A 19,561-nucleotide genomic window follows, 5' to 3' on the forward strand; every position below is an offset into this window, starting at 1 on the left:
CTTCTGGGAGAAATGGAGGCCACAAAATATTTATTCATTCTTACATTTGCGCCTCACTATTCCACTAAAGAGTCTACATGGTTCTCCTCCTCTCCATTTTATCCTTGCCATGACACCCCTGTAAGGTAGATTAGGCTGGCCTGGCCGAGTGAGCTTCGTGGTTGAGTTGCGATTCGAACCCTGGTCTCCCACCGTCCTAGGCTACCCAATATGCCACGCCGGCTCTCAAAAATGTTTAGCTGTAAATGCCAACCGCATCCGGTGGCGTCCCAAACACCGAGGCGTCCACTGTTGCTTTGTTGTTGTTCGGTGCCAAAGCGCCTTTGTGAACGTCTTTTGCACTCTGAGTTTTAATTGCGAGAGATTGATCGTTACCCTAATTCAGTTTGACTCTCCATGCTTCAACTTTGCATATTCAGTGCAATAGGGCAGGAGACAGATGAAAGGGGTTTTTGTTGTTGTTTGCAATTTAGCGCAGAGGGAAAGCACTGACTCTGTCTCGGAAAAAATGGAGTAGCTACAAGAGCAGCAACTTCTTATTGCTGCAGTACCAGGGGCCCTCCCCAAACCGAACTCTTGTCAGTGGGAGAGAGGGCAGTACATGCCATCCCTGCTCATTCAGTCCTTAGGTCCCCTTAGGTGATGGACAAAAATAAGCCGTTCGGCCATCCTGAAACAAATTGAAATAGCTTCCCATCATTATTACATTGGTTCACAGACTATTGAGACAGAGGCAATGTGGATCTTTTATTTACACAGAGCTGATATGTGGCACACTGGCGGCCTCAAGGCATCGCCACACGATGCACATAGCATCCCCTGCAACATCCCCTCAAAAAGCTCGACTTTTGTGTCTGAATTTTTTACTTTTTGAAATATGGCAACCCTACTCTACCCCCAATAACCAGACAACATTCCACGTTGTCTGAGCTCCTTTCGGATTACTTTTGTCCTCTCTCACACATCTCTTTCCGTTTCCCGCTACACACACCACTAAAGAGGATGGCACCATTTGAGCCCGGATAGCTCAAAGCGTGGTGCAGGTTGCAGGTTCGATCCCCGTATGAAACAGCTGCATATCCCTACATTGCAGGAGGTTCAGCGGTTCTCAACCTGTGGGTCCCCAGATGTTGTTGGACTACAACTCCCATCATCCCTGAGCTCTGGCCTTGCTAGCTAGGGGTGATGGGAGTTGTAGTCCAACAACATCTGGGGACCCACAGGTTGAGAACCACTGGAAGGTCCTTTCCAACTCTACAATTCTGTGATTCTATGTAGAGGATAAACTCCATATTAGTATGTAGAACAAGTGGGACCTGCAACAAAATGTTGCAGTATGAAATCCTCCTGATCAGTGTTCCAGTCAATCCACAATAACCACGTCCAAGACACTTTGTTTCATTCCTGTTCCAACCCATCCATTTCTCTCTCTCTCTCTCTCTCTCTCTCTCTCTCTCTCTCTCACACACACACACACACACACACACACACATGCACACACAAAGCCAGTAGCATTCTATGGCTACTGAGCATGCTCAATCTTCATTGGGCTGTCTTGAGATATGGTTCCTCACCCGCTTTTTTGGTTTCTCACTCCCCCTGAAAAGCAGGACAGATGATCACACTAGAGAGGATAGGCCAAAGAGGGCTTCAAATGATGTAAAGGAAATTCACCTTAGTGTGGTACAGTGGTTAGAGTGTCAGACTAGGACCTAGAAGACCAGAGTTCAAATCCCCACTGAGCTAGAAGCTCATTATTGTATACAATAAATCTCTGTCCACAGAGACACCTAGATCACTGTTTTGGGTTTCTCTTTATCTTCATCATATCTTCATCTCTTTATCATATGGAAGTTGCAAGTGCCAGGGGTGTGGCTTTAGGACGCTGCCTAGGGTGGTAGTTGACATACTGCCCGAAAAAGAGGATATGCACCACTGTAAAAGAGGACCACCAATCTGCATAGAATTTGCATGTGCTAATTTATATGCATCTAAATGCAAATTTGAAAATAATTAGCAGAATTTGAATTTCACAGAAGGGAAGCCAATTACTTACCCATGCAAATCACTCCCCTCAAATCTTTAAGTTGATTTGCACCCCAATAAAATCACCCAAATAAGTTCTTACTCAATTAATTTATCACCGAGATCATCCAGAAATCAATCTGAAATCAATTTCCCTTTATTAACTACCCCCATTCAATTCAATCATCACATCATTACCCCACTAATAAAATTCAAAATAAATAGGGCGCACATTGTGATTCCCTTCAGGTGGTAGGGGGGGATTTTTATTGCTAGTCAAGGTGGCCAGTGGGTGGTCTATCTTTTCCTTTTCTGTCCCCACCCACATTAAAATAGAAGGCAAATTAACTCGGTGTAGGGGCAACAAATTCCCTGGAAAGGAAATGAAAATTGCCCTTCTGAGACGCAGACGTTGAGGTTTCAGCTCACAGAGCATCAGCAGTGAGTCTTTCTTTCGGCTCAAGTAAGTGGGGGGAAAGAAGAAGGAGAAAGCTGTACCATCCACTGGCACACCATCTCCTCCCATGTCTCTGGCACTGGACATAGGGAAAATCTATTCCTGGATATCCATTTAAATATTGGGCTATTTCATAGGAGAGAGGACACCTTACCATGCTGTCCCTGCCCCACTCCTTCATCCATGCGCTAGCATACACTTGCAGGAGACTAGAATGCACATTTATGTATCACAACAAAATAGGAAATGCATCGCTGGTGAAGAGGGTGGATATTTACATAAAACTTGCGTATGCTAATCTATGTGCGTGGGAGCCAATTTAGAAAGTTATTTCTGTATAGGCATAGCTACAAACTTAGAAATGATGGCTGTCATTTAAAGAGAAATACAGCACATCTCCATAGTGGGGAAGAGAGTGGCTAGGGGGCTCATGTGCCTGCTCAGTGCAGTTCTAAAGTCCTCACACTTCTTTCTTTTGGTACTTCTTCTTTACACCAGACTTGGGCTGGACAGCCCTTCAAAGGGAAGACTATCCTACAGGTCACAGTAGTGGGGATAAGCTGAAGAAGGGACTCAGAATGATGTCAAGGAGATATAATTTAGCTTACACTTTCCCCATGTTGTTGTGTAGTGGTTAGAGTGCCACACTAGGGCCTGTGAGACCACAGTTTCAGCCGGTGGGGTGAGGACAGCCCAACCCAGCCACTGCTCCTCAGCCTAACCTACTTCATAGGGTGGTTGTGAGGATAAAACGAGGGGCGCAAGAACCATGCACTCCTTGGAGGAAAAGGCAGTATATGCATGTCATAAATACATAAATGTGATGGGATTTTTGTTGCTGCTGCTGCTGTTATCAGGCAGCCTTAACCAAGCATTTTCCTTCCAGATGTTTTGGGCCACAACCCCAGCTGGCTGGAGTTGATGGGAGTTGTACAGTGGTGCCTCAGGTTACATATGCTTCAGGTTACATACACGTCAGGTTACAGACTCCGCTAACCCAGATATAGTGCTTGAGGTTAAGAACTTTGGTTCAGGATGAGAACAGAAATCGTGCTCCGGCGGCAGAAGGCCCCATTAGCTAAAGTGGTGCTTCAGGTTAAAAACAGTTTCAGGTTAAGTACAGACTGTCGGAACGAATTAAGTACTTAACCTGAGGTACCACTGTAATCTGAAACATCTGGAAGGAAAAAGCTTGGTCAAGGCTAAAATGAGGCATCTCCCATTTATGTGACCCTTACCTGTGGCCTGAAGCCATGCTGTCCAAACCTAGGTTTGCCCCCACAGTGAGAATATGCAGTAGCTCCTGGTGTGTATGTTGATTTCCTCTAATCTCTGGGCAAACCCTAAATATGAAGCTAAGTGAGGCAGCTTTTCCTCTTCTCCTCTTAGCACTCGAACTGCACTCCTACATTGCTTTATCCTGAGCCTTATTGTTGTGATAGATGAGATGCAATGTGTTCGCGGGGGGAAAAGCGGCGAGAGAAAATAATTACTTAAGTCGGACAGAAACTCCTTGGCGTGTTGCAGTCCATAAACCTCATCTGTCTACCCCCAGGAGCAGTGTGTTGTGGGGGGGAGGTCTCCCCCACTTTGCACAAAGCGCACAAAGCTTTGCATTCAGCCTGGCAAGCTCAAATCCATCACCGTCGAAGTGCTGCGACCGAGGAGCGCCATGGCATCTGAAATGACTGGGCTGGAAATTAAAGATAGCTCAGAGTGCCGATGAAGTGCCTGTGAAAAGAGGCAATTCCACACATCTGCCGGCAATCAGTGCTTATTCTGAAACACCCTTTTCATCACCCCACACCTAGCCTGCTTCTTGAGCGTTCCTGGGCTTTCTTTCCTTCAGGTTTCAGAGGCCGGCCCACTTGGCAATCTCATCGCAAGAATGTGCATACCCCTATTGTCACTGCGTAGGACTCTTAAGAGCTGGAATTGTTGAATAGTCTCCGGCAATTCAATTTGTCTAATCCCCAGATGACAGAGAGCTGTGATTTACAGTGGACAGTTCAAGGGGAAAGGGGAATTGTCCATCACACTTCAGCCCGGTTTATCCATGGCATAGAATTCAAGCGATAATCAAGTTTTACTGTGATTGTACCTCTTCAGTCTGTAGGGATGCGGGTGGCACTGTGGGTTAAACCACAGAGCCTAGGACTTGTCAATCAGAAGGTCGGCGGTTTGAATACCTGCGACGGGGTGAGCTTCCATTGCTCGGTCCCTGCTCCTGCCAAACTAGCAGTTCAGAAGAACGTCAAAGTGCAAGTAGATAAATAGGTACCACTCCAGCGGGAAGGTAAACGGCATTTTCGTGTGCTGCTCTGGTTTGCCAGAAGCGGCATAGTCATGCTGGGCACATGACCCGGAAGCTGTACGCCGGCTCCCTTGGTCAATAAAGTGAGATGAGCACCGCAACCCCAGAGTCAGCCACGACTGGACCTAATGGTCAGTGGTCCCTTTACCTTTACCTTACCTCTTCAGTCTATGGCAGGTGGGATAAATCTTTGGCCCTGCAGATCCTGATGAACTGCAACCCCCATCGGACCCTGCAAACATGACCAACGTCCAAGGATGATGGGAGTTGTAGTTCACCAACATATGGAAGATTTCCCACACCTGGCCTACAGATAGAAGCAGAGCCAGCCGGCCTTTGAAGTAGGGTGAGGTAGCTGCCTCAGGCGGCAGAAGCGCAAGAGATGGTGGTCCACCTGCCCCACCGCTTCTGCCACCAGCAGAATGCCCCCTCTCACTGGAAGCGTTCCAGTGTGTGGCGTTGTCTTCCCCACCCCACAGTGATGGGGAGGGGACATTCCAACGCACTATGTTGCCACTCGTCTTCCCCACTCCTGGGGCAAAGAGGTGAGCATCAAAGTCTTGTGGAAATCTCACCGAGTTTGGCAAGCATGTGTATGTTCTGGCATGCAGAGGAAGTGGAGGGCAGCAGTGTGGGGGCAGGAAGCGGTACATTCCTTTTTTCTCCTCAGGTGGCAAAACAGGGTGGGTCGCCTGTGTAGAGGAGCTCTTTAGTACTTGCTAGTTTGTAAGGTGGCAGAGGGACAGGCACACTTACCTCTGCCATGTCTATAATGCATTATCTCTACACCAATGGTGGCCAAACTTGGCCCTTCAGCTGTTTTTGGAATACAATTCCCATCATCCCTAGCTAACAGGACCAGTGGTCAGGGATGATGGGGATTGTAGTCCAAAAACCACTGAAGGGCCAAGTTTGGCCACCACTGCTCTACACAGACACCTGCTTGTGTTAAGAGCCTCCTTCTGCTGAAGTACACAAATGGTATGATTCAGGTTTCTGTATGCACAGATGCCCACCTCACATGGCATATTATGACTGGTAGAGCCTTTGCCCAGTCTTTAATTTCAAGATGCTTCCAGCTCTGCCCTAGGATAATTGCATAGCCTGGGGCAAGCGACTCAAAGGGAGGTCCCCATCTGTAAAATGGGAGCAGGATTGTAAAGCGCTAAGTAGCATATAAATGAGGGATAAAATACTATTTGACAGTATGTTTGGACATGGAGGCTGGGACTGAGCGCTTCCCTCATGCCTTGGGTTGGCAGAAATGAGGAGCAATTAGCCAGTCGAGACCCAGTCAATGGCAGCAAGCAGTGTCTGACTAAATTCCCCAGTGGCAAATAATATTAAGCAAAAACACCACTACCACACAATCCTGGGAAATGGTGTAATTTATATGCAAATAAACAATGGCGGTTGTCTTTCTCCCCATATCGCCTCTAACTTGAGATTCAGATACAGCTAGGGAAGAGTTGGGGTAGGAAGCTACAATCTGGAAGTCTTTGCAAAGCCTTCCCCGAAAGCTCCTTGCTTCTGTGCCTTCATGTCCTTCTCTCCCATTCAATGCAGGTGATTATCTGAGCTGCAGCAGCTCCCCGTGCCAAAATGGGGGGACCTGTGTCAATGAGAGGAAGAGCTTTGTCTGCGCTTGCCGCTATCCTTTCGGAGGAGCCAACTGCAGCACGAAGATGGTGGCGGAAAACGCTCCTACAAGTATAGGCGAGTATAAGTATGACCTAAGCCATCCCTTTGCCTGTGCCTCTTCTGCTATAGATCAGAGATTACAAGACCCAAGTTCTCTCTCCTAGTTCCTCTCGACAAAAGCTCCCCAGTGGCAGAGTCATGGCTTTCTCTCTCTCCTTTAAAGCACTCGGTTCATGATGAGAGTCCGCAATCCCCCCGTTTTGATGCGTCCCACATCACAAAGTATAAAATTTGATTTCTTTCACAAGCCTGTCCATAAAAATAATAATAATAGCAAGCAGCTCTATGGAGGGATTGAACAAGATGGTTGTCAGCCGAGCAGCGCTATCATAAATAGGCCAGAGCAAGCTGGCAATTTTTTTGTTACAGAGGCTGTGAAATTGCATTATTGGGAAATTACGCGTTTGACTAAGGCTGCGCCTTCCATTTCAAAATATAAATAAATAAATAAATAAAGGCAACGGACATTCGAGGTCTGTGTGTGCCGCAGAAGTTCCTTTCTCACATTCCCTCAGGAGGGGAGAAAATGGAATTGGTGCCTCTTGCCTGTGGTTCTTCATGAGTTCAGGAAAGGGTGTGAATCGCACTAGTTTATGTACAATGAGATGCATGTTGGCTCTGTTATGTACTGAGTTCAATAGGATTCAGAATGCAGCAGTCTGATTGGTCCTAGAACAATAGGATCCAGAATGCAGCAGTCTGATTGGAGCCACCCAATCCAGCTCCAGGTGGAAGGGAATCCACAACCTGATTGGCCTACAGGAGAATCCCGGAATTAGCCAATCACGTGGGGCCTACTCTGTAAATAATGTATATAAGGCAGACATTCTGGGGGAACTCCCATTCCTCCTCACCACTATGAGCTGAATAAAGAGCATGAAATCCACTCTCGACTTTGAGTATATTTCAGGCTCCATCTGCATAAAAGGGATCTCTGAAAAAGACTCATGCCTTCTTCGTGCAGCACATAGCTATGGAACACGCTCCGACAGAAGGCAGTGATGGCCAGCATCTTGGATGGCTTTAAAAGAGGATTAGACAAATATAATCATTTCACCATGTTGCTTGTTACATGTTCTCAGCACCATAGGTGCCGGCTCCCTGGGGTGCTGGGTGCCCAAGTACCCACAAAATTCCCCACGAAGGGGCCAGGCACCCACAAATTTCGGCCCAGAGCCATGCACACTCAATGGCACACACGTCCCTGGACACCCAGGGTCGTGGGGCCATGCTGGCACTCCTGCTCAGCTCCTTTGGACCATTTTGCACAGTGTGCAAGCAACAACTCGGAGCAGACACCCAATAGGGAGCCACAGGGAGTCTCATGAGGACAGGGTCAGTTCCAAGGTGGGTCCCTCCTTCATCACTTGGCAACCCTGGCAAACGTCCCTGAATGCAGAAGCAGCAGTCAGTGGCATCAGCCCTCCGATAGATCCACCATTTTTCATTTCCCACCGTAACTCCAATGAAGCATCATTCTGGGGCATTCTGGGAAATTAGAAGAGGAGCTCCCAGACTCAGCTGCCCAGGGCAGTCATTGGGGATGGGGGTAGAATCATAGAATTGTAGAGTTGGAAGGAACCATGGCGGTCATCTATTCCAACAGTGTGGGGATACCTTGTGTTTGATCACAGTCACATCTTCCATTTTAGGCATTCACCTCAAATTTATTAGATGTCTCCCTCCCAAAGTGATTTATGAAATGTCCCTTAAGTGAGTTACAACATTTGTAACAAAAATAATACAGTGGTACCTCGGGTTACAGACGTTTCAGGTTAGAGAAGCTTCAGGTTACAGACTCCGCTAACTCAGAAATAATACCTCGGGTTAAGAACTTTACTTCAGGATGAGAACAGAAATCATGAAGCGGCAGCGGCACAGCAGCAGGAGGAGGCCCCATTAGCTAAAGTGGTACCTCAGGTTAAGAACAGTTTCAGGTTAAGAACGGACCTCCGGAAGTTCTTAGCCAGAGGTACCACTGTAATGTGGGAGGAATTTGTGTCTGGGTTTGAGCTCTTACACCAATATAGACTCTGCTCGGCCACAAATCTTCAGTTGAGCCATCACAGTGACGCTTGCTATAAAAATGAGCAAGCTGAGATTTGCATTCGGAATACATGAAATCTGTGTTTTATGCCTCTCTCAGCCACAATTTTGTCGTTTCTCAATCATTTTTTTTTACAGTGGTGCAGGCATTGGTTTATATGCCACGGCTGAAGGAAACGAAACAAAGGACATTTTTATTTCCCCATTTATTATTATTATTATTATTATTAAGCTTCCAAATCTCTCCAATCTTTGCTTGTGAGCAAAATTTTGGGCATATGCAAGCATGTTACATTTGCAAAAATCTGTGACACAGCCATTGGGGGGGAAGAGAATGGCATGAAAGCTTTTCTTCTTAATAATGCAGCACAGTCAAGACTGAAATTTCCTTGCTGTTTCCGAAAAAAAGAAGCATTTTTTTCCCCTATTGGTGCGTTTGACGCTAATTGTGGAGAAAATTGCTTTCTATACAGTACTTAAGAATTCATTCCGCTTTTCTTCTTTAGCTTCTTGAGAACTTGACAGGAGGCCTGGGGGGAAAGTTTACAACCACCCCTGTGTCTGCAATACAGAGTTGATCCCATTTAAATAGGCAATTCCGCTTGAGGAGAAAACAACAAAAGGCAGATCTGGATGTTATGGCAGACGTGGGGTGAACGTCGAAAATAGCAGCCCTACGTGTAGATCTTCCTGCTCGCCTGTACTTACACTCGCTCCGTAACATGACAGCATTGTGCTGGTTTCCTCACCTTCTTGCTTTGTACTATTGGCTGCTGTGGGGCAGGCAGCAGGACGGAGTTCACAGTGAGGTAGAGGAGGGAGAAGGTGTCTTATCAGCCCAATGTATTTCAAGTCTTATAACTCTTCCTCAGGCATAAAACAGCTAAACCAAGGATAAGTGGTTGTGACCTTTAAACCCCTAAATGGCTTCGGCCCTGTATACCTGAAGGGCCGTCTCCATCCCCATCACTCAGCTCGGACACTGAGGTCCAGCACCAAGGGCCTTCTGGCAGTTCCCTCACTGCGAGAAGTGAGGTTACAGGGAACCAGGCAGAGGGCCTTCTCAGTGGTGGCGCCCGCCCTGTGGAACGCCCTCCCAACAGATGTCAAGGAAATAAACAACTATCTAACTTTTAGAAGACATCTGAAGGCAGCCCTGCTCAGGGGAGATTATAATGTTTGATGTTTTATTGTGGTTTTTATCATTTCTTGGAAGCTGCCCAGAGTGGCTAGGTCAACCCAGTCAGACATGAGGCATATAAGGAATAAATTTTTATAATTATTAACCATTAGCTATGCTGGCTAGGGTCAGAGGAGATTTTAGGATATTGCAACTTCGAGGTCTCCTCAACCTTCATTTCTGAGTTTCATTGGATGTTATAGGGAAGATGGAAAGAAATACTCATTTGTCCGGCAGTTTCAATAGCAGACCCATGATTGCCATAACATCTAGCTTCACTCAATGGTTCTAGCAAATGTGCTTATCTTTGCATTATGTTTGTCCCCCCCCCCCCCTTGCAGATTTTACAAAAGGATCTTACAGATATGCACCAATGGTGGCCTTTTTTGCTTCGCACACCTACGGAATGAATACTCCTGGCCCTATTCGATTTAACAATCTGGATGTCAACTATGGGTCTTCCTATGTCCCAGCAAATGGACGGTTCCGTGTGCCATACCTTGGCATTTATGTCTTCGAATACACCATTGAATCAAACAGCCCGCTTCTCTCAGGCTACCTAGTGGTCGACGGAATAGACAAGCTGGGCTTTCGGTCTGAAAACACAAAGGAGAACAAATACCTGGAGAGAGTGGTTACAGGAGATGCCTTACTGGAACTGAACTACGGGCAAGAAGTCTGGCTCAGGCTGGCAACAGGCTCTATCCCAGCCAAATACCCACCTGTCACTACATTTACTGGCTACATATTGTACCGCACATAAATTCCATTCTATAGAAAAGCGGTCACCCACAATGGAAACTCTTCTCCTTTGCTTCTAATAAAATTAACTCTTGTTTGAGGCTGCCATCTTTTCTTTTAACAGCTGCATGATAGGCAGAAACGAGGCATGAAACCTCTTTCCCAAATCAGCATCTTCGTGCTGTAGGAAGCAACATTCTGCCTGCCACACAGATGTTAAAAGCAGGGGAGGCCTTGTGGAAAATAGGTGATGAGGCCCATCTCATTAGATAGGAGTTACCTGAATGTCAAATTTTGAAAACGGCCAGCTGTCCCATTGCACCTTTGATTGGCAAAATGGAAGTATTTGTAAATAGGTCTCCCATAGTTCTAGGCACCCCATCAGCTGAATGTCTTCAGTATGTCCATTATTTTTATGCAGCTATTTTGCACCAGTATAAAAGAAATGTACAAGAAGTTATGCATGTTATCACCATTGTTTAAGTGAATTTGATTTCAGTTCCTTTCAAGATTCATGTGACGCAGGCCACCAGTGGGTAAAACTTAAGCCTTGCTTTTATGGTCCACCAGCCAGTTGTACAATAGTGGCTCAGGGTGGGGGCAGACATGTTATGTACTGAAATTCTCACCCTGGGCCAGCAGGGGGATACTGTAGATAGTTATGCAAATAAAGGATCGAAAGTGACGTTCAGTGATTGGATAGTTTGTATGCAAATGAAGGATTGAAAGTGATGTTCAGTGATTGGATAGTTTTAGAAAGTTGCAACAGTTACATTGTTCTGGAGCTCTATATAAGCAGGCTGACTGAGCTCTTCAGTTCAGTTTCTGTCTGGCCTCTGAATAAAGAAGAGCTGTTTGAAGAATCGCTGTGTCGTCTGATATGTTCACCCACAACTTAAGACATACACTAAGTTTTTAGGGACCTCTGAATGCATGCTTCACTCTGGAACTGAGCTTACTGCCCTGTCACACAAGGATTCATTCCTGGATTCCCTCCCATTTTCCTTCAGTTCAGCCTTTCACTTCAGCGTGTGGAAAGCTTTTTTGTTGTTGCTCTTGTCAAGCTACTGAGATTCCAAAACACATGTAGTGCCTACTGCAAATCACTCAGTAGATTCCTTCTGTCCACCCTGTCCTGGCATAGCCATTTGCTCATGTACTAGGCAGATCATGACGGCACCATTTTCTATTTTGGGAGGAAGCTGTTGGGATGGCGGGTGCCATCGAGCTGGGAAGGGCACCACCTTTGTCATTGGAATGGTTACATAAACAGACCAGCAGAATGAGACTGCATCACTGGGAGATTTTCCCAACCCAATGGGTCCACTTCTGTGAAAGGGGCGTGCTTAGGAAGCACCTAAGCTTTGGAATCCCGGGTCCAAAATGGCCAGATATCATTAGGTTTCACTCTTCATTTAGTTACATACAATACTTAGTTGAAGAAGCAATGTGCACATAGGCCAAATAAAACCATGCCTGCATATATACTCAATTGGCTTCTGTTTAGTCTCACCACTACCCTTTCATTTTTCTTTGTTCATACCCAAATTTGTAGCTGGTCAGACATGTAAGGTATTCACATTTTACTTTGAAAAGATTCCATCTAAACAGCAGAATTCCAGGAAGTGTAAATTCTCTGTAATTGCGAACGTCCTATAAGTTTTTAATAAATTGTGCGGTGCACACTGAACAGATTAAGAAATCAATCAGAGCACAAAAAGAAATGTGATGCTATGAGACAACTGAATGGAAGTAGTCAGGGCCAGGCCAAGACATTTTGGTGCCTGAGACAAGAGAGTGCCCACTCCCTGGTCCATGTGCAGAAACCAGCTGGGCTGCCACTTGAACCTTAACACTAGTGATGGAATAGTGTCATCCCATGCCGCCTGCCCAGCACCTCTTTCTTGAGGGGTACACCTCCTTCTGCCGAATGGTAGGGCCGGCCCTGATGGTAGTTTCTCTTGCTTTAAAAATAGCAGCAATAATTGTTGAGGTGGGGAGATATATATATATATATATATATATATATATATATATATATATCCTAATTCAAGGGCGTTATATGGTTTACACAGTACACCACTCACAGGGGAGAGCTTTGATGAAAACCTGATCAACAATCCATATATTTAATCTGCGGCTCGTAAATTAGACAATTAGTAGCACCAATTAAGGGGTTAACACATTCATTCCCCCCTCACTTCCTGCTGGGTCATATTCTCTGATAATGAATCCATGATGCCTAAAATGTTTGGCAAAAAAAAAAATGGGTGGGAGACTGCGGCAAAGGAACTGTATATTATTTACAACTGCTGTTGAGAATAACACTGGCTCAGCTCATGCTTTGCTTTTTTAATCCTGTCTTCTGTTTATAAAAGTAATCTCCAACACACCATGAACTCTGAATATATATATATATATATATATGCTTTCGTAGATTTTCACGGGTACAGGAATGCAGGTTTTGGTGTCTTCGGGTGTCTTCCCGTGTAAGAGTTGGGGTGTCTAGGCGACGTTTCGACGAGGTCTCACTTCCAACCATTTCTTTCATCAGCTGCACCTTATCTTTCTGTAAATACTTAAAATCCCCCATTTGTCACTAACCTATCCTAGCGTATCATTGAATTTTATCAAATGTCGTGCCCACATGGCTAAATCCCTCCCCACCCCTTGTATGACTTTGTCAGTTTAATAACCTGTTTAGCCCTCTTTATTCCTGCCATGGATAGGGCTAAATAGCGTGGAAATTACTCTGCGGATGAAATTCAAATGACCCACCAGAGACTGCGTCTCTCTCTTTAAATATGACTTTCACTGCCCTTCCTGCCCTCCCTGCTTAATCCTTCAAGCCAGGTCTCCATCTTCAGAGTTGCTAATTGTTTTCTTCTAAAGTCCATTTCTTGATAAGGCTCTCTTGTTGTATATTTTCCTCCCTGATACCAACAAATTTCGTTTCCCCAGAGCAGACCTATGACCTATAACCCTTTCAAATAAACGCATTTACTGAGAGTATACCTATAATGAAAACCACACCCAATTTGCTTATTGAAAAAATAACTCCTATACACACTTCTCCATAGTTGTCCTCTTGAAGCTTGTTGGTTACGAGTAATAATTTAACAGATGGCTATTAAGACAGCATAATGTTTCTAAGAGCGATGCAAGTCTTTTGAGAGTTCTGTTGGACACATCTTTTTATTATTCTTCTTCTTTTGGAATAAACAAGAATTAACAAAACCAAAAAAACACCACATCTGCAGTCTTTGTCATGTCGCTTTGTGTACATAACACACAGCAAGCACAATTTGTGGACACCTCCAGGTCCCCAGCATTAATTAATGGCCCCTTCAAATTAAGGCATCCCCCCAAAAATGAATATTGAGCAAATTGGCTTCTGGCTCCTCCTCCACCACCTATTAACAAATGTTACGTCTTCAACTCCTCCTCCCAGTCTGTTCCATCTCCCCCCTCTGACCGCACATCGCCTTCTTCCCTTGGGGGTTCCCCAGCTGGTGCCTCCCACCAGTCCTCTGCATCCAGCCAGTACATGACCACAACATCCCCTTTGCAGATGTCTCTGCTAACATGCAGTTAGATATAGGTAAGAGGTCCCATCACCCCCTGGAAAATAGAAGGGGAAGAAATGGAGGCAGTGAGAGATTTTACTTTCTTGGGCTCCATTATCACGGCAGATGGTAACAGCAGTCACAAAGTTAAAAGACACCTTCTTCTTGGAAGAAAAGCAATGACAAACCTAGGCAGCATCTTAAAAAGCAGAGACATCACCTTGCCAACAAAGGTCCATATATACACTGAAGAAGTGTATCTGAAGAAGTGTGCATGCACACGAAAGCTCATATCAAGAACTAACTTAGTTGGTCTTTAAGGTGCTACTGGAAGGATTTTTTTTATTTTGACTATGGCAGACCAACACCTATCTGTAAAAGGTCCATATAGTTAAAGCTATGGTTTTCCCAGTAGTGATATATGGAAGTGAGAGCTGAACCATAAAGAAAGCTGATCGCCAAAGAATTGATGCTTTTGAATTATGGTGCTGGAGGAGACTCTTGAGAGTCCCATGGACTGCAAGAAGATCAAACCTATCCATTCTGAAGGAAATCAGCCCTGAGTGCTCACTGGAAGGACAGATTCTGAAGCTGAGGCTCCAATACTTTGGCCACCTCATGAGAAGAGAAGACTCCCTGGAAAAGACCCTGATGTTGGGAAAGATTGAGGGCACAAGGAGAAGGGGACAACAGAGGACGGGATGGTTGGACAGTGTTCTCAAAGCTACTAATATGAGTTTGACCAAACTGCAGGAGGCAGTGGAAGACAGGAGTGCCTGGCGTGCTCTGGTGCATGGGGTCATGAAGAGTCGGACACGACTAAATGACTAAACAACAACGACAAGAGGGGCCAGCAGGAGATGTTATGTTATTTCCTGTTCCCTGCACATGAGAAGCTTATACTTCTTCTCTTCTTTGGCAATCACTCATAGCCAAGTAAGATTGTCTTCCATGAACACGGTCTTAACAGTGGGAGAAACTTATAAGCACAGCCTGAATAAGTCTATAGTTTAATATGGTCCCTGCCATCTATTGGTGATTCTGCAACAATACATAACTCCATTAATAAAACTCCATTAATAAAAAATAAAATAACTGGGATGGTGTCTGTTGTTCTTAAGCAAATTATAGATGCTTTCAGCATTGCTGGATCCCAAATTGATCTCGACTTGAATTCTGTGCTGATTTTCAGCTGGCAGTGCAGAGACACTGAAAGGAGAAACTTCTTTTGTCTGCTGATGTTCCCTTATCGGAAGGAACTAATTGGAGATCGTAAATCGCTAACAGTAAGCTAAGCCCAGCTTGCTGTGTCACCCATCAATTGCAATCCCATTAAAACAGCCCTATTGCAGCACACATCATCAGGTGCATAGAGATGCATTAGTAATGCTGTCTCTGTGGCAGCTGGATAAACCTTAGCATAATGCAAAGGTGATCGTCCCCAGCCCTGTTCCCATCATGATTAAGGATGGGGAGGAATTTGGTTTAGTTCACATTTCAATGTGAATCCATCTATTGGCACGTCCCAAGAACTAAAATGCAGCTGTCCTTCCAAGTTCACACCTCTGAATTTTGCAATTCAGTTCTAAAAGGAGAAGAAGAAGTCTATATTAGAGGGAAGTATGCATGGAAATGCAGACATTCATGTGGAAATGCAGCACGCCAAAAATGCATTAAATCAGCTTGCAAAAATGTGCACATTACGACAAAGTTGCATACAAAAAAAAAATGTACCTATTAATGAAAGGCACATTGAAATGCTGGTGAATTTTCAGGAGGATTTTTTAAAAATCCACAAACTGATGCAGAAATGTAATGAACTGAATTTAAAATGGGATAAATATCTGACCATGCACATTGCTACCAAGCCACACCCAACTGCAGATGTGGCTCCCTTAGTGCTGTACCATCAACTAGTGAACCATCCTAGAGTGTCTCCCAGAATGGCACCACAGCCCATTTCCTTCCTGGGTCCAGCTCACTTCTTTTACCATTACAGCAAGTCTAGGAACAGGGAAGGAGGGCTACTAGGCCTATCGACACCTTGGTCTCAGGAAGCATTTGTCATTGACCATAGCTGCAGATCAATAAAATCGGTCAGGCTAACCATTATGCAGAAGAGAGTGAAATCAATCACCCCAGCTTCCTGCAGATCTTTCTCTCCACCTTCCCAGCTTCCCCATTGCTACTGTCTTTAAGCATAAGTGCAAATAGCCTCTCCTGCAGCACATTCATTTTATGCTTTCCCTGATAATCCAAGTGTGAGCGCTTATCTCTTCCCCAAAGCTCAAAAAACGGTAGCCAAGTCCGGCATCCGGCACATAGCAGGCTGCCTCCTCTGTATATTTGGATAGCCCAATTACCATGGCAACATTTTTATCTGCTTTGGCTTTGACAAACCCATCCAATTTATCGTGGCGCTTTGCACGATTCTTTCCTCACTTATGCCAAGTGAGCCATCCTTGAAAGTGTTTGTCAGCATGTCACTTTTCCAAACACTTTGTTGCAAGCTGCAGGTTTTACAAGAAGCAAGAGATCCTATTTCCCTGGCTTAACAGTACCAGTTGCACACTTTATTTACAAGCCCCCAGTAGTAAAAAAATAATAATAATGAAAGAGAATGGGTGACTTTGAACATAGTTATCTGGACAGATGGCTACCTTCATGGAATAGAGATGTGCAAATCTGTCAATTTCAGTTTCTCTTAATCTCTCCTTTTTCAACTCTTCAGTTTTCCACATTTCTTGATCAGTTTGTGACTTTTTTAAAAAAAAGTCCTCCTAAAAATTAACCAGCATTTTATTTCAAATTTCTCCTCATATACACATATCCAATTTTCCTAATATACATGTTTTGCAAAGCAATGCTATTATTATTTGTCACTTTTTTTAAAAAAAAGTGAATTCAAAGTGACTTTTAAAACAACCCTTAAAATCAAGTATAAAAATCAGAGTGAAAACATCCTAAAATGCTCACCAAAAATGTATATAGACTCATAGAAATGTAGAGTTGGAAGGTACCCTGAGGATCATTTAGACCAACCCCTGCAATGCAAGGATCTCAACTAAAGCATGCATGACAAATAAATAAATGATGCTCCACACATATATATTAGCTTCACTAGTATGTGCATTAGTAAGCACACTTTAACTTGATATATCCAGTCTGGTATACACTGCTTGACGGGACTACTGCATCTCAGAAGTCAGAGAAGTGCAAATTTTGTAGGATGGCTGTGTTTTGGTTCACATATTGTTCTGGAAAGCATGAATCAGATTTACCTTTAAATGTAAACTGCACTGGATTTATCCCTCAACCTATCAATTCTTAAGGAAATCATCCCAGAGTGCTCACTGGAAAGACAGATCCTGAAGCTGAGGCTCCAGTACTTTGGCCACCTCATGAGAAGAGAAGACTCCCTGGGAAAGATCCTGATGTTGGGAAAGATGGAGGGCACAAGGAGAAGGGGACAACAAAGGATGAGATGGCTGGACAGTGTTGCTGAAGCTACCAGCATGAGTTTGACCAAACTGCGGGAGGCAGTGGAGGACAGGAGTGCCTGGCGTGCTCTGGTCCATGGGGTCACAAAGAGTCGGACATGACTAAATGACTAAACAACAACAAAACTATAGAAAGAATGGAGCCAATTGCAATATGTGGAGCCGTTCTCAATAACAAAGCTAACCTCCCAAGAAAGAAAAACCTGGAGGCTGTGATTGTGACAAGTAAATAGATGACAATGTGAAACACTAATTTTTGTAGTGAAAGTTGAAATGAACTTGATGGGATGTTTGTTACATTTATTTAAGAACACTGTGAAGTGTATGCCAGCAGGGAAACAAATCCCGGTGTTGCGCATTCTTACCATTGCAAAAATTCCGCTTACCTTCAGCGATAACATGGGGTTGCAGTACAGCGATGCCCCCAAATTCTCTACTGGCCCTTACAGCTGGGTCCCTCAGCTGGCAGAAGATGCAACAGCGTCTCCCGCCAGCTGAGGAACTTTGAATTTGGCCCGACAGCAGATTAGCCTATAGCAGGCGGGTTTGGGGACGGGCATGCTCTGGGGGGCAAGAGCTGAGTGGGCCCCTTGAGGACTTCACTCAGGTCTGCTCCCCAGGGGTTAAAAGAGTGCCAGTCCCTCAGCTGACACTCAGTCTGGAGACCGTGGAAATGTAATCAAAGACAGAACTGATTATTAAATGGACTGCACTTAATGAAGGATTCTGAAAACTACAAAAATCTAAATAGCCAGGCAATTTGGTACATTAGACAGATGATTGGTTTAAAGGTTTAGAAACAGATTCATGCTATTATGGAATGTTAGAGGAAAAGATAAAAATTGTAAGGTAATGCAAGGTGTAGATGGAGATGTTCACTTCCTTATTCCCTTACAGGGAAAGGCTCTAGCTCAGTGCTGTAGAAGTAGTCAGTTCACTCCCCACTCTTCAGATAGGTCTGGGAGTGACCCTGGCCTGAAAGCCTGGAAGCCACTGCCCATCCATGTAGACCAGGGTTTCCCAAACTTGGGTCTCCAGCTGTTTTTGGACTACGATTCCCATCATCCCTGACCACTGGTCCTGCTAGCTAGGGATGGTGGGTGTTGTAGTCAAAAAACAGCTGGAGACCCAAGTTTAGGAAAGCCTGGTGTGGACACCACTGAGCTGGGAGGACCAATGGTCTGACTCAGTAGAAGGCAGCTTTCACAGTTGCCATGAGTAATTGACTAACATTGCGTGGGTGTGGCTTCAAAAACTAATGGTTGGCGCAAGTTGGATGTAGAGTAAGTGGCAATGTGAAAATGCCCATTGACCCATCTAAGATCAGTACTGTCTACACTGAATGTAAGAGGAGGAAAAACTGTTAGGATTCTTGCTCTGATCCTAACAGAAGCTGCATGGTACAGTGGTGATTGTCTCTTATGTTTTAAACGTTTCAGATCTGTCCGATGAGTTGCTAAAACCTCAAGGACGGCCCCTCCCCATATGAACTGACCCAGACTCTGCACTCATCATCCAAGGCCCTCCTTTGTGTGGCTCCTCCACATGAGGTCTGGAGGGTGGTAGCACGAGAATGGGTCTTTTTGCTGTGGCTCCTTATCTGTGACCTTTAAAACTATGCATGAGGGGGTATTTTTGTGTTTTTATATTGCGTGAATTGCAGCACAGCTAAGGGACCAGTGCCTAAAAATGATTCCTACAGCCCATTTCTGTGAGGGTCAATTAATTAAGTAGCACCATCAGCACTGCATGTTTTGACTGACTCAGCTGGCATAAGCAATGGAAAGAAGACATGACATCTCTCCGCTCTTTTGAGTTCATAATCTGAATTTTAACAGGCAGCTGACAGAGGGAGGGTAGCTGTCTGGCTACTGATAACTTTCTGGGGCCACCAAGCTGGGCCCCACAGGTCCAAGACACTGTGGAAGCACAATGGTTACAGCACCTGGCATCCCTCCTCAGGCACAAGACTCCACATTTTCCATGGATAGTTTCCTCTCTCATTCTCCTATCCAGGCCTGCATAATTTGC

General features: G+C 44.9%; 1 protein-coding gene and 1 long non-coding RNA gene across 5 annotated transcripts in view; both read left to right on the forward strand.

Moving 5' to 3' along the window:
- The window catches only part of MMRN1 (multimerin 1), a 68,087-nt gene extending 56,760 nt beyond the window's left edge, over window positions 1-11,327 (forward strand). For 2 of the 4 annotated variants that reach the window (XR_014515530.1, XR_014515531.1), the window contains exons 7-9: window positions 6,363-6,512; window positions 10,065-11,122; window positions 11,168-11,327. Coding sequence is in view for 2 of the 4 variants with exons in the window: in XM_083458600.1 (XP_083314726.1) it covers window positions 6,363-6,512; window positions 10,065-10,486 (572 nt within the window). In the remaining 2 variants the exon portion in view is untranslated. Of the gene's footprint in view, window positions 1-6,362; window positions 6,513-10,064 lie in introns of all 4 variants that reach the window. The other 2 variants (XM_083458600.1, XM_083458601.1) reach the window with 1 other exon arrangement.
- A 1,674-nt stretch (window positions 11,328-13,001) lies between these two features.
- LOC310686033 lies at window positions 13,002-15,126 on the forward strand. Its single transcript, XR_014515662.1, has 2 exons — window positions 13,002-14,263; window positions 14,412-15,126. It is a non-coding gene; the product is annotated as an uncharacterized lncRNA (long non-coding RNA).
- The last annotated feature ends 4,435 nt before the right edge of the window (window positions 15,127-19,561 follow it).

The sequence above is a fragment of the Podarcis liolepis genome (assembly GCF_965112155.1).
Source record: "Podarcis liolepis genome assembly, chromosome: 9".
NCBI lineage: Eukaryota > Metazoa > Chordata > Lepidosauria > Squamata > Lacertidae > Podarcis > Podarcis liolepis.